At 35.9% G+C, this 14,003-nt stretch overlaps 1 protein-coding gene across 1 annotated transcript in view; it reads left to right on the forward strand.

Moving 5' to 3' along the window:
• The window catches only part of SLC41A2 (solute carrier family 41 member 2), an 87,463-nt gene that overhangs the window by 12,416 nt on the left and 61,044 nt on the right, over nt 1-14,003 (forward strand). Inside the window, exon 2 of the mRNA XM_006914524.3 lies at nt 5,232-5,339. Coding sequence (XP_006914586.1) covers nt 5,232-5,339 — 108 coding nt within the window. The remainder of the gene's footprint in view (nt 1-5,231; nt 5,340-14,003) is intronic.

The raw sequence follows: 14,003 nt of genomic DNA on the forward strand, positions 1-14,003 counted from the left end.
AATCTACTTGATTTCTAGCTTATTAAAATGGCTACAGTAATCAAGACTGTGAATTATTGGCAGAGGGGAGACACAGATCAACACAACAGAATGGACAGCCCAAAGATAGACTCATACAGCCAGTTAAGTTTTGACATGTGCAAAAGGAATTCATTGCAGAAAAAACAGCTCTTTCAGCAAATAGTGCTGAAGCAATTAGATATCCACAGGCAAAAAAATAAACCTTAACCTATCTTACACTTTAGAGAAAAATAAACTCAACATAGATTACACTTTTAAATACAACATGTGAAACTATGAAACTTTTAGAAAAACAGAAAATCTTCAGGATCTAGCACAAGGCAAAAACTTTTTAGACGACACCAAAAGCATGATCTATACAGGATAAATTGGATTTCAGCAAATAAAATTTTTATTCCGTGAATGCCCTTGTTAAAAGGATGAAAAGCCAAACTAAAGAGCGAGAGAAAATGTTTGCAAACCAGATATCTGACAAAAGACTAGAATATATAATGAACTCTCAAAACTCAGCAGTTAAAAAAATTAGAAAATTGGCAAAAGACATAAAGAGGCATTTCACCGAAGAGTGTGGCAAGTAAACATGAAAAAATGTTCAATATCTTTAACTATTAGAGAAATGCAAATGAGAGCCACGATGAGATATCACTATACGCCTGTCAGAATGGTTATAATAAAAAATAGTAATAATAGCAAATGCTGTTGAGCATGTGTAGAAATAGTACTGCTCATACATCGCTGGTGGGAATTTAAAATGGTACATCTACTCTGAAAAACACTGTGACAGTTTCTAAAAAAAACAAACTGAACACTGAACACCACCTATCAAGTATAACCTAGCAGTTGTATCCTAGAGAATGAAGACTTATGTTCGTAAAAATCCTGTACACGAATATTTATAGCTGCTTCATTCATAATAGCCAAGAACTGGATATGACCCAGCTGTCCTTCAGCAGTTGAATGGTTAAGAGTTAGGTAAATCCAAGTGATAGGATACTACTCAGCACTAACGAGGAACAAACTGTTGATACATGCAACCTAGATGAATCTCCAGAGAATTATGCTGAGTGAAAAAAGCCAATCTCAAAAGGTGATACTACATTACTTCATTTAATTACATACCTGAATGGATCAGATTACAGAAGTGGAGAAAAGATTAGTGGTTGCCAGGGATCACGGAGAGGTTTAGGAGTGAAAAGAAGTGGATGTGGGTATAAAAAGGCAACAGGAGGGGTCCTTGTGCTGATGGAAATGTTCTATGTCTTAACTCTATCAGTGTCGGTCTCCTCTTTGTGATATTGTCCTATAGTTTTGCAGGATGTTACCATGGGTGGAAACTGGGTAAAGGGAAATGGGATACCTCTCTTTTATTTTTTATAACTGCATGTGAATCTACAATTATTGCAAAATGTTTCATGAAAAAAGTAATATATATGTACCTAGTAAAGCATATTTAAGCGGTATGAAAGAATATGTAATGGGGAAGGAAGTCGCTCTCCCCTCGGATGTGCTCTTCTCCTGGTCCCTTAGAGGTTGCTGTGACTATTTTGTCCGTGTCTCCTTCAGTAGACATTAAATGCATGTACATGTATGCGTGTAAAAAATACAAACAAAACACCCTACAGTACTTCTCTTCACCTTGCTGTTCTTAATTTGTCGTGGAGCTTCTATTTCCCAAGAGAAATCCTACACAGATTTCCCACATTGTTCTCTAGTTATGTAATACACCATGGCAAGGATGTAGCAGTATATTTTTATGAAGTTACCTCAGGAAGGAGATTGAAATTGCCTCAGATGTTTTGCTATCATGAACAGTGATGAAGGAAACTCATTATATGTATGTATGTATTTGAAGTCATGTTCAGGTTTATTTGAAGGATAAATTCCTTGAAGTAGAGCCTTGAGTTGAAAATTGCATGCATTTACATTTGACAGATACTGCCAAAGTCTCCCCAAGAAGTTAAACCTTTCAGCTCTCACCAGTAGAGCAATAGCCTGTTTCCTTTACTTTTATCAACAGTTTATCCAACTTTTTAATCTTTACCAATCTCACAGATGAAAATTTATCACCTTTTAATTTGCATTTTTGTAATTTTGAATGAGGTTGGTCATTTTGTCATGTCTAAAAGTGAATGGGTTTAGTTTTTTAAACTCATGAGAAACAAAACCTCCAGATTTGGGGTATGTATGTTTCTTAAAATTGAATAAACTTCTTTTACCAATTAGATTTTTAAAAACCTTTTCCGTTTATTTTTAAGTTAGGACTCTATGGACATGTTCCTCAACTTACTTTGTTACTCTTGTTTTTAAAGTTTCGTTTTTGTTTCTCCTTTTGGACATTAATAGATTTTTAGGTTTCAAGTCGAGTACATATATAAGCAATCTGACATTACATTTGATGTGTGGTTGCTTGCCTAAGATTCTGAATATTGACAGAAGCCCCAAATTTGGTAAGAGTAGAAGTTGATTTTCTGTGGGGTAGGTTCTTGTGGAGAAGTTTAGCAGTTCATAATAATCTGCATAGCCTCGCAGAACATGTCTAGACCACAGCAAAATTTGTAAGCAGGTGAAATCTTTTTTTGGCACTAACTGCCTCAGCATCCCCTTTTTGGACTTTTTTTTTTTTGCATTACTTCCTCTTGAAGGAAAATTAACTGATAATATATCTTGGTGTCGTAGATAATAAACATTCAATATTGTTAGTCATTACTGTGTACAGGTGCGGTCCTGGGTCCAGCCGTGTAAAGAAGGTATAATTATGTCCATATTTTAGACCAAAAATTAGAGTTTTGCCCCAGTCGCCAGTAAAAGTAGTAGAAGCAGAATTTCAGCTCAGGTAATGTGACACCAGAGCCCTTCGCTTTGACTATCGTGTTGCAGGGCTTCTCGCTATTCTCACATTTCCCAGTCTGGGTGTCTGGACAGTCCAGAGTTGCTGTGAGGTATTTTCAATTTTTGAGGGAAACACAATGACTCTCTTGGACGCTCTACAGACTAGTGGCTCCAGGTGGTTCAACAATTCAGCATTAAATCACACGCCATTTCTGTTGATATATTTCTGCAAAGCTAGTTTTCAGTGGTGCTGTGAAAAAAAGCGAATGTTATATGAAATTAACATAGAACAAGAAATGAAGGTGGCAGTCTCCTGTTCCAAGGTTTGAGAAGTTGTACAGTGCCCAACAGGTGCACACATCCCATTAGAAAGGAATTGTGGTTATGTGATGTAAATCATTTTTTCTTTCACTTTGTTCGTATTATTTCTTAAAATGGCTACTAAATTGTTAAATAAATAGTTATTAAGTTGTTTGGACCTGGCTACTTAATAAATAGGACTGTTAAGTATTTTTTTGTGGCTTAAGGGTGCCATGAAAACATGTCTGAGACACTAAGGCTGCTGTAAACTGAGAAAGTAGAAGCATACCTTGTGGATGTAGTGGAAAATATGTAGAATTTATTTGGCATGAGATAGGAAATCAATAATTAATAGTTATTATTGTTATATCAAAGCTAAGAATTTCACAGTAATTCCCATGAGAGGATTTTATTTGAATTAAACTTGGAATGGCTGGAAGTAACCCCAAGGAGTGTATCCCAACAAATCTAAAATGTGATGGCATGTGACCGATAGAGATATCTGGGTATTATTCTCGTGTTTCGAAAATTAACTTATATAGGTAGATGTCTTAAAATTATGACCTAGTAAAATATATACTTAAATTATGTCTGATCTGATAAACATAATACAAATGTCATAGGTTTGTTGTGAAGATTAAATGTATACGCCTAAAGAACAGTGCCTGGCACATGACAAGAAATCAGTGAATGTTGAATATTATTAATATTTATTATTATTTGTTGTTATTCATCATCATCATCATCACCACCATGACCACTACTATCATCTCTATAGGATACATATCCCACTAGCATAGCAGAATTCTTAACTGCATATCCCACTAACATAGCAGAATTCTTAATTGTGGCATATGGACCAAAAAAAACATGTTTCATTTTTGACAAATTGAAGATCTGGGATGCTGCTGGACTCCCAGTGCTTTTTTAGGCCCATCTTTTAGTGGCTTGATTGTGGATAGATTCCCTTGCAAATCCTTTGAACCAAGATTTTACCTAAGACTGAACTGATAAACATTTCCTAAACCCTCTTTAGGCCCTAGTTCTATACCTATTTGGAGCAACCACTAGGGAAACTTTGGGGACAAATCAATTTTTCTTTCATTTATCTGATGGATTTAAATTTTGCTTTTCTCACCTGTCTTGGTACTAATGATGACTTTGTCCTTGATTATTTTTTGGCATAAATTAACATGCTTAGTCCATTAAGTTTCTTACTGGTATAATCACCTTTTAATAGCATTTGTAAAATAGCACTTTTCGTTATTAAGTCATTTGTATGGCTTTTTGGTTCATAAAGTACTTTAATAGTTGTTATTTTCATTATCATGGTATTTCCCCAGGGTCTAGACAGGGCAGATAATATCTTAATTTCATGGATGACGAAATTGAGATCATACAGAAAAGGAAGAAATTGAGTGACTCATCCAGGATCACACAACTATGTTATAAAAGATCCATGCCTAGAATCACAAATTTTCTAATTTCCAATTTAGTGCTTTTTTTATGATCCTGTGCTCTGTAATCTTTTGCCTCACAACCTAAAATTGGGACCGGAACATGGATGACTCAGAACTCCTGAGGTCAAATCTAGGTCCCATCTTTTGACCTTGAGAAAATCATTTAACTTCTCTGAATCTTTATTTCTTCATTTGTGAAATTAGATAATAATATTACTATAATTTTCTGTGGGGTTGTTGTAATTAGTGTTGGAACCAGGATTCAAACCCCCTCTATCTGGTTCTTGAGTCTGTGCTCTTAACCACTAATTACACTGATTCTTGCTATAGTAAAAGGATAAAGTAAACTCTAAGTGTCTAAGATGTGTAGCAAGTTACATGTATTTGGGGATATAGTGACTGTATCAGCTGTCACTCCCAACTCTAACTGGATTTTCCAAAGTAACTCAAGGCTTTGGAGCTCTGGAGATGGTGTTAAGCTAAAAGTTCACTGATTCAATGCCATGTGTTGTTCAAAATGTAAATGCAACATTAGAAAAAAGGCTGAGACTTTTAGAAATGTCTTTGTTCTAAAATGTTTTTTAAAGTGTGTCAGAAAATTCTATTTTTTTTTTCTTACAGCACTGGGAGGTGTTCAAAAAAGTAACTGAAGTTTTCATTTTAGTTCCTGCACTTCTTGGTCTCAAAGGGAACTTGGAAATGACGTTGGCATCTAGATTATCCACTGCAGTAAGTTTTTGCCTACCTCAAAGTATGTATATTACATATGCTGTTTCTATTAAGGAGAGCTTGTGTCAGGGAAAATTTTTTTCTTCTGTTTATATGATAAATTTCTAGACCTCAGTGCTATGCTAAGTAGTTATGCCTGATAAGATACCCTGTGAGTTCCCTGGGTTGTCTAATCTGAGAATTATAGGCCCCCCTTTTATTCCAGGGCATCTGGCAGTTATCATCAGTGCTTAAGACATGGGACAAGTCAGACATAGAGATTCTTTATGATTCAGTGGTTGGTATTTAAACTTTTTGTGATGATAGAAGTAATACATGCTTATTGTAAAAGCTGAAGAAAAGGGGGAAAAGCATAAAGAAGAATATTTAAAGCTACCTCAAATTCTTTATCTACACATAATCACTATTAATATTTTAGTATAGATCCTTCTCTACTTGGATGGATAGCTATAATTATACATAGTTAGGTATATCATAATGTAGAGATATAATATATATTCTAAAAAAGAACTGGAATCATATATATTTTATAATCCATGATATCCATTTGAAGATCAGTGTATCATGATCATCTTTCCATATCAATAAATGTAGACATATGCCATTATTTTATTGACGATGTACTTTTTTGGTATAAAATTCTACCACAGTTTAATCTACCATCCATTTTTGGATATATAGGCTCTTTCTAGTGTTTTTCTATTATAAACAATGTAATGAATATTTTTATATATACAGTTTTATTTCTTGTGGGGTTGTGATTCTAGGATTGTGGTTACCATTCGGAAAAAAATGCATGCTTTTAAGGCTTTAGTTACATATTGCTGAATAGTCATCCAGAAAGGTTAAACATTTTGAAAATATCTCCATTAGCAGAGTTCTGAGTTATTTTTAGAAGCCTCAAAAGACATTGTTTTCTCACTATAACATTCTTTGGGTTTTCACCATCGTGGGACCAAGTATGGTTAAATCTAGTCCGGTTCACTCTGATGAGCCATCTCCCCATTGAATGTTAGCCAGAAATTAACTAAGGGTATTACCGATTACAGTGCCTGTAGTATAAGAGGTATTTTTTTCTATTGCTACTGCAAATGAATCTATCTATGACCTGGGGGAAAAGATTGTGTATCTAAAGGTAACCACTGGGAGGAAGCTGTGTTGTTGATGGAACATTCTCTCTTCCTTCTGCCCTCTCATTTCCCCCACAGGCAACTGTGAGTTCCTTAAGGTTTCTTGAATAAAGCACATGCTTGGAAAAGAAATGCATTAAATAAAATAAAGCTCTATGGAACGTGTTAAGCCCCTTTCTTGTATGGTAAAGGTCATATAGCCATACTCTGCCCAGGACAATAATGAAATGTTAGGTATTAGTGAGCTCTCATAATGTGCCAAGACCGTGCTAACTGCTTTACAAGGATGTCTTATAAATGACCCAATGAAATAAGCACTGTTATTCCTGTTGTACAGAGAAGGAGCTGAGGCTTAGAACAGTTGAGTAACTTTCCTAAGGACACAGAACTAGTAAGTACATAAGGGAATAAGCTACATTCTAGAACATTCTCTTTTACCTACAGAGGATAACTGTGTCAGAGTTTATAAAATTAGTAAATAACATCGGTGACCAAAACTTAATCATCTCCTCCTCTACCTTGTAAAGGTGCTCGCCTATGTTCTTGGTCTTAGTGCCCATACACAATATTTTTGGTACTTGATATTTTAAAACGTTTGATAGTCCTTATTTAAAAAATTATTATTTATGGGTATAATCCTGTTGCTTATCTCTGTAGTTAACTGGTGACCTAGAGATGATGTTTGGGGATATCAGCTAGTCATTAAGGTGGAGCCAAACCTCATAGAGTAGAATTACTTTGCTAAGTTCACTTTAGTCTATAATTTTGCATGTAATCATTGCAATTATTGAATATTAAAGGGAATGGAGAATAATAGAAACTAAGCTCCTTGGGCTGGGGCATAAAAGTGTAAGATGATCCTGGAATATCTTGTGGGGTCAGAAAGTAAGGATGTGGTTAAAGAAAAAAAAAAATAGGACATGACAAAAGGATGCACAGGTAACTTACTAGATACTAACCAGATCTGGCACAATTTGAGCCACAAAATAAATGATAGTTACAGATAATAACCTGTGGCATAAAATAAGAATCTATAGTCTATAAATGATTAACGAGACAGGCAAGGTTTCTGCTGTCATAGAGTTTACATAAATGATTTCAGATATTGGTCAAGACAACGAAGAAAATAAAACAGGTTAATGTGATGAAGGGTGATTCATGAGGGCTGTTTGTTAAGTGGTTAGGGAAGACTTCTCTGAAAGGTGATGTGTAAGTTGGAACCTGAATGATAAAGTGAGTTAACCCTATCAAAATCTGGGAAAAGACCATTCCAGGTTATTGTTGTATCTAATCAGTGTAATGATGTCAGTGTAATAATGTCATGTTTCTAAGCATTCTACAGATTCACTTCAACAGATGGGCCTGGTCCGCGATATAAATGGTGGCCCATTAATGGAGCCCCATATAATATATGTCTGTATAGTTTTAAATTATACAACAAACTTACAGATTAAAGGAAATATACCTGTCTTTCTACTTTGGCAGATAATATCCTTTTGAAGATCTGGAAGTCCAATGAATTCTTGGACTTCTTGGGTTCTGCTTTGGAACATGGTGTTGTGGAGAAAGCTAGTCCCTGGTCTGAGTCCTGCCCCTCTTTCTTCCCCACCCTTGGCTCTATGTCCTGCACCTTGAAAGACCTCACACATAGCTCAGGCTCCATGTCCAAGCTCCTTCTATACCTCCAGTAAACAGCCACCCCTTGAGTGCTCCTTGCGTTGGGTATGCACCAGTGGTGACAGGATCTGCCTTCAGAAGGACCAATTTCAGGATGATGCCCTGGCATTGGCCTCCAGGCCATTTGGTCAGGAAAGTTTATGGTCCCAGGTATCTGGAGCACGACCTAGAAGAGGATGACGCACAGGCTCTGAGTGTGCACATTCCTTGGGCTCTATGTGCTCTTGACCTTGTGAGGTGGGGCATAGCTGAAGGAGGGCCAAACTAGGGCCCTCTAAGCCATGGGTCTCAGAGCTGTGACCCCTCTTAGCTAATTCTAGATTCCCGAATGAAAACTTCTGGCCTAAGAAAAATTACATGACATAGAAGAGATTCTGAAGCTGCCATATGATGTATTTCTGTAATCTATTAAAACAAGATAAAGGCAAAGGGAATCAAATATATGGTATTGGAAGATTTAACTTTGGGTGGTGAACACACAACGCAATATACATATGATGTATTATTGAATCTTATACTTGAAACCTATATAATTTTGTTAACCAGTGTCACCCCAATAAATTTAATTAAAAAAATAAAAATAAAACAAGGTGGAAGAGAACTTATGTATTATAAAGAGTTGTTTCAACAAAATAGCCTTAATATTTTACTCTGAAGGTAACAGTAATAGGACTTACTAATAACCAGTGGTTGCTTGTGGAGAAAACAGTTTTTTTACTGGAATTCTCTTAAATAGCCAGGTAGATGTACCTTGAAGCGTACAAGTGTGTCTTAAATGACATCTTCTCTAAAAACCCTATCATTCTGCCCTTGAGAAGATGCTGAAATTGGCATGGATGCAATAAAAGCTGAGATATAGATGGAAATTCTTTTCTGTGTGTCTGTGTCTTAGAGGCCAGTTACATCTCTCTATTGTTATGCTTTTAGATCTAAGGTTTAAAAACAAAATTTTCTCAAGTTATCATGTGAAGGAGTAAGTATGTGTAAAAATATTAAAATGAAAGATATGTGTTAGGGCAACAATCTTGGATTCACCTTAAAATATTTACAAAGCATCATCATCGAGCAATGTAATAGGAAATTATTTTAATGAGATTGCATCCTCACTATCAACCAAATCTTCAAACCCAGAAATTAAAGAGAAGTCTTTTATCTTACCAAATGTTATATGAGAGGAAAGAATGCCAAATAATTTGGTAACACTGTCATTATCAGCAGTATCTAGACTGGCAAAACTAGCCAAAAACAATCTCGATTCTCTAATGACTGTGTTTGAAAGTGGGCCTCTGTGTAGTATTACAAATATGAAGTATCGTGACCGCAGGATCAATCTAGAGAAGCTCTCAGTGCTAAGAAATGATTTCTAAAACGTTTAGTAATAAAATGGCAACACAATTTTTAAAATTTGAATAAGTTTTACATTTATTCTAGTATCCTAGAAGTTCATTATATCATGGTGACATTTGGTGTCACTGCTATTGATTTGAACGCTTGGCCATTCGGCATCCAGCTGGAACGTGTGCCTAGTATATACCTTTAGCTTTTGTCTTAAAAAACAGAACAAAAACTGTTCTGTAGTTTTACTGAGGTTTTCAAAGTTAGTGAAATTATATGCATGTGTTTCATCTGCTGTCTTTTCCCAGGGATCCACACTTGCATTATGTTTTAAGAACTGGTGGATCACCTAGGTAGAACCCAATTCAAGAGGCTTTTTGGGAAAAGGAGAATAAAGAAGAGGGTCTTGAAAAACAAAAGTGGCCACATTTGAGGGAGAAGAAGGTTTTTAGAATGAGAGTTAAAAGATGGCTTTAGTTTCATTTTGTCGGAAAATGAACTTTGTTCTGATAAATATAGTTAAGCATACAAGCACTGAAGCAACTTGATAACTTGGCCAGGAAAAACCAAAATTTTGGCTAGCTTACCTCAAAGAAAATATTTCTAAAAGCAACGTTCTTGAGCATTATCCAGCATTTGTTTAGATTCAAATCACAGATCAAACATGCCAATCCAGTTTGAAATGGGTCATGATGTAGGGAATCTGGTTAAAAAAGAATAGGCTGCAAGTTAAATTCTGTTTGATATGATCACATAGTACCATTAAAACTGAATAAAGGTGAATTTAATCTTAATCTTTTTATTTGAACTTTAGTTTTTTCTTGTGGCAGCTATATTTTATATTAGATATTTTCCTTAAACGTCTGGTTATGTCTGTTTGTCGATTCATATTTAAGAGAGGGGAGGTCTAAAGCTGCTTAGAAGCTCGGCACATGGGAGCGTCATGGTCTTCACTGCAGAGTGATCTAGCTGAGCTTTTTTTTGGGGAGGTAGGGCCAGAGTTACTGCCTTCCATAGGTCAAGAATTGTGTCAGTGCTGCTGGTGGGACTGCAAATGGGTACAGCCACCATGGAGGTTCCTCAAAACACTAAGAATTGATCTACGATATGACCCAGCAATCCGTCTACTGGATATTTACCCCAAGGACAAAAAATCACATCCATAAAGATATTTGCACGCCAGTGTTCATAGCAGCGTTATTCACAGTGGCCAGGACGTGGAAGTGCCCTACAATAGATGATGGGTTAAGTGTCCTACGATAGATGATTGGCTAAAGAAGCTGTGGTACACATGTACAATGGAATATTACTCAGCCATAAGAAGAGATGAAATACTGCCGTTTGCAACATCGATGGACCTTGAGATAATCATGCTAAGCGAAATAAGCCAGACAGAAAAAGTTGAAAATCACATGATATCACTTATATGTGGGATATAAACCTAAAAGCAATAAAGGAACAGGACAAACAAACAGAGACTCATGGACATGGAATATAGACTAGTGGTTTCCAGAGGGTAGAGGGTGGGGGAGGAGGGGGGAGGTAGATGAGGTAAAGGGGGTCAAATATAGGGGGGTAGGGGAAGGGCAAAGTGAGTAAAGGGGATCTAATATATGATAGCTGAAGTAAACTGGATTTTGGGTGGTAAATACATAATAGAATATACAGATGTTAAATTATAATGTACACCTGAAAATTATATAATTGTATTAACCAATGTTACCCCAATAAACTTAATTAAAAAAAACTAATTGCATCAGTGATTATAAAATATTTGAGCCATAAACTGAAGGAATTATTCAGTTCTCTAAGCAATTAAAGTACCATACAGTAGATGAATATACTATATTACCATAACTTGTCTATGTTTTAAGAACTGGCGGATCACCTAAGTAGAACCCAATTCAAGAGGCTTTTTGGAAAGAGAGGAGAATAAAAAAGAGGTCTCGAAAAACAAAAGTGGCCACATTTAAGGGAGAAGAGGGTTTCACATACTAATTTGTTTACTTTTATTTTTTTGAGACTATTTGAGATAGGAATGGCCCAGGCAGTGCCAAGGGCCAGAGACAGACAGTTGTTGATGTGTTAGATCACTGGTTCTCAAAGTGTGGTCTTCTGATCAGCAGTATCAGCAGCTTGTGAGAAATGCAAATCCCCATCCCCCTCTAAAGCTATCGAATCAGAAACTCTGGGTGTGTGGTTCAGCAATCTGTGTTTTAACAGGCTCTGCAGATGATTCTGATATACATCAAATTTTGAGAACTACTGTGTTCGTTGAACAGCATGGAGGCCAATAGGGCTGGGACCAAGTGTTGCGGGGGAGAGGGATAAATCATGTGGGCTAAGATTACCTTAGAGCCATTGCAGTGACTTTGGCTCCTGTGTGAAATGGGAAGCCATTGGAAGGCTTTGAACAGAGGAATGATTTGAACTGATAGATATTTTTAACAGATTATAATTTACTATTGTGTTGAGACAGGGCTTCAAAGGGCCAAGGTCTGAAGTAGGGTGATAAGTTGAGAGTATTGCAGTAATACAGGCCAGATATGATGTTAGCTTGGATCGAGGTAGTAGCGGTGTATGTAGCGAGACAGTTGGAGTTCAGAACCCTTTTTCAGAGAGACAACAGAATCAGCTGAAGGATTAGCTAAAATTAAAGACTGGGAGTAGCCACTTCGAATTTTCTCTGGATTTGAGAGGAGTAAAAATAAACATATTAGTAGATGGAAAAGTAGTCACTTATGGCGTCAAGCTATAATAACATGCTATATTCATCTAGTTTATGGTATTTTAATTGCTTAGAGAATTGGATCTCAAGTTTGTTAGATAGAATACCACTATTCTTACAGAATGCTAGAAGCGTTGTCAACTGGGTTCCAGTTTTGGTACTCTGCCCACTGTTAAAGCAACTCTTGGTTAACGACTTCTTAAGAGCAAACTCCCCAAACGTTCACCTTCTGTAGACTCTTCACTGATTGTTCTCTCCTTGAAATTTTTATTACCCTCAGCTTTGAGACCCCACATTCTCAGTCTCCCACCTCTTTCATTGCTACCGCTTAGTTTGTTTTTTTTTCTTTTTTTTACTCATCCTCTTGATTTGAGGTTTTCTTATAATTTTAGTACCTTGGTCTACATGCTCTCTGTCAGTAATTTCATGTAGTCCACCACTGCTTATACATCCTCCAGAGTTGAATTTTCAGTTGTCTACACCACTCACTACATTTCAAACTAAACTCACGATTTTCTCTTACTCCAACCATGCTCTTTTATCTGTATTTCTTATCAGTTAATTAACATTGCCAATCACCTCATGCCTCCCCTCTCTCCAGTTACTGTCTAGACTGTCAGTTCCACCCCTGAAATCTCTCTTTCTTTTCTCTTATGCCTCACCCTAATGTGGTGGCCTGTTTTCTCTAAGTGGGACTGCTGTATTTGATTCCTAACTGTAGTCACTGGTTCCAGGGAGAAGGGCAAATGAGTGTAATTTTTTTTTTAAACTTAAAACAAGTACTGTTTGAAAGTCAGCTTTTTCATCTATGTGCAAAAAATAATTATTTTTAAAATCTTACAATTTTCATATGTAGTATTAATTTTCACTTGTAAAAGTAGAAGTAAAAATCATTCTAGCTGTAGAAGGCCAGTCTATGATTACTTTCATCTTTTTGCTCCATTAAAAGACCTTTTCTCACTTTTCTCATTTTTATTATCAGGATAAATGAGCTCGTAAGATTATAAGGAAGGCCTTGGGAAAATATAGAGAACTCAAAACATAAGATGTCATATACAGCCTACTCCTTCGATCTGTTGAAGGTTAATTGTCTTTAAAACATATTATTCTATAAAGCTAAAGATTAAATGTTCACAAATAAAAAGATGTGTCAAAAAAAAAAAAGGTTTCCTTTTTTAACAGGGGAAATTGAATAATGATGAATTCAAATCAACTTTATCTTGCCCTCTTACTTGAGTTAAAATTTGTTTCTAAAAGGGTGATGTTTAACTTAAATAATTATCCTGGATGTTATCTTTTCAACAGTAGCTATGCATTATAGTAGATATTGTTATAGATATATAACAGTAGTATATAACTGGAAAATAAGCCAAGTACAGTGTTCTGTAAATTGTTGGGTTTAAGTTCTATTACCTGAGGCCTAAAATTTTCTGCTTCTGAATGCTAGATATAAAAGAGTCAAAAATGATATCTACTATCCTAAAGATAGTATTTTTTTAAAGCCTATGAAACTGTTTCCCAGAAGCGAATCGCCTACCATAATTTCATGAGCACTTTTCCACTCGAGGCAAAATTGGTTGCTCTTGCCTTGAATCTCTTCTCAGAGAACTCTTGAGTCTCTAAAATTATTTTGTAACATTCTACCTTTTTAATTCATTCATTTAAAAAATGTTTTTGAGGCTTCACTGTACGCCAGGCACTACTCTATATGGTAGGGAATCAGCAATAAACCAAATAGAATATGTTCTTGCCTTCATTGAGGTTACATTCCAGTGGAGGGATATGAAGAAGTTG

The sequence above is a fragment of the Pteropus alecto genome, unplaced genomic scaffold, assembly GCF_000325575.1.
Source record: "Pteropus alecto unplaced genomic scaffold, ASM32557v1 scaffold94, whole genome shotgun sequence".
NCBI classification, from domain to species: domain Eukaryota; kingdom Metazoa; phylum Chordata; class Mammalia; order Chiroptera; family Pteropodidae; genus Pteropus; species Pteropus alecto.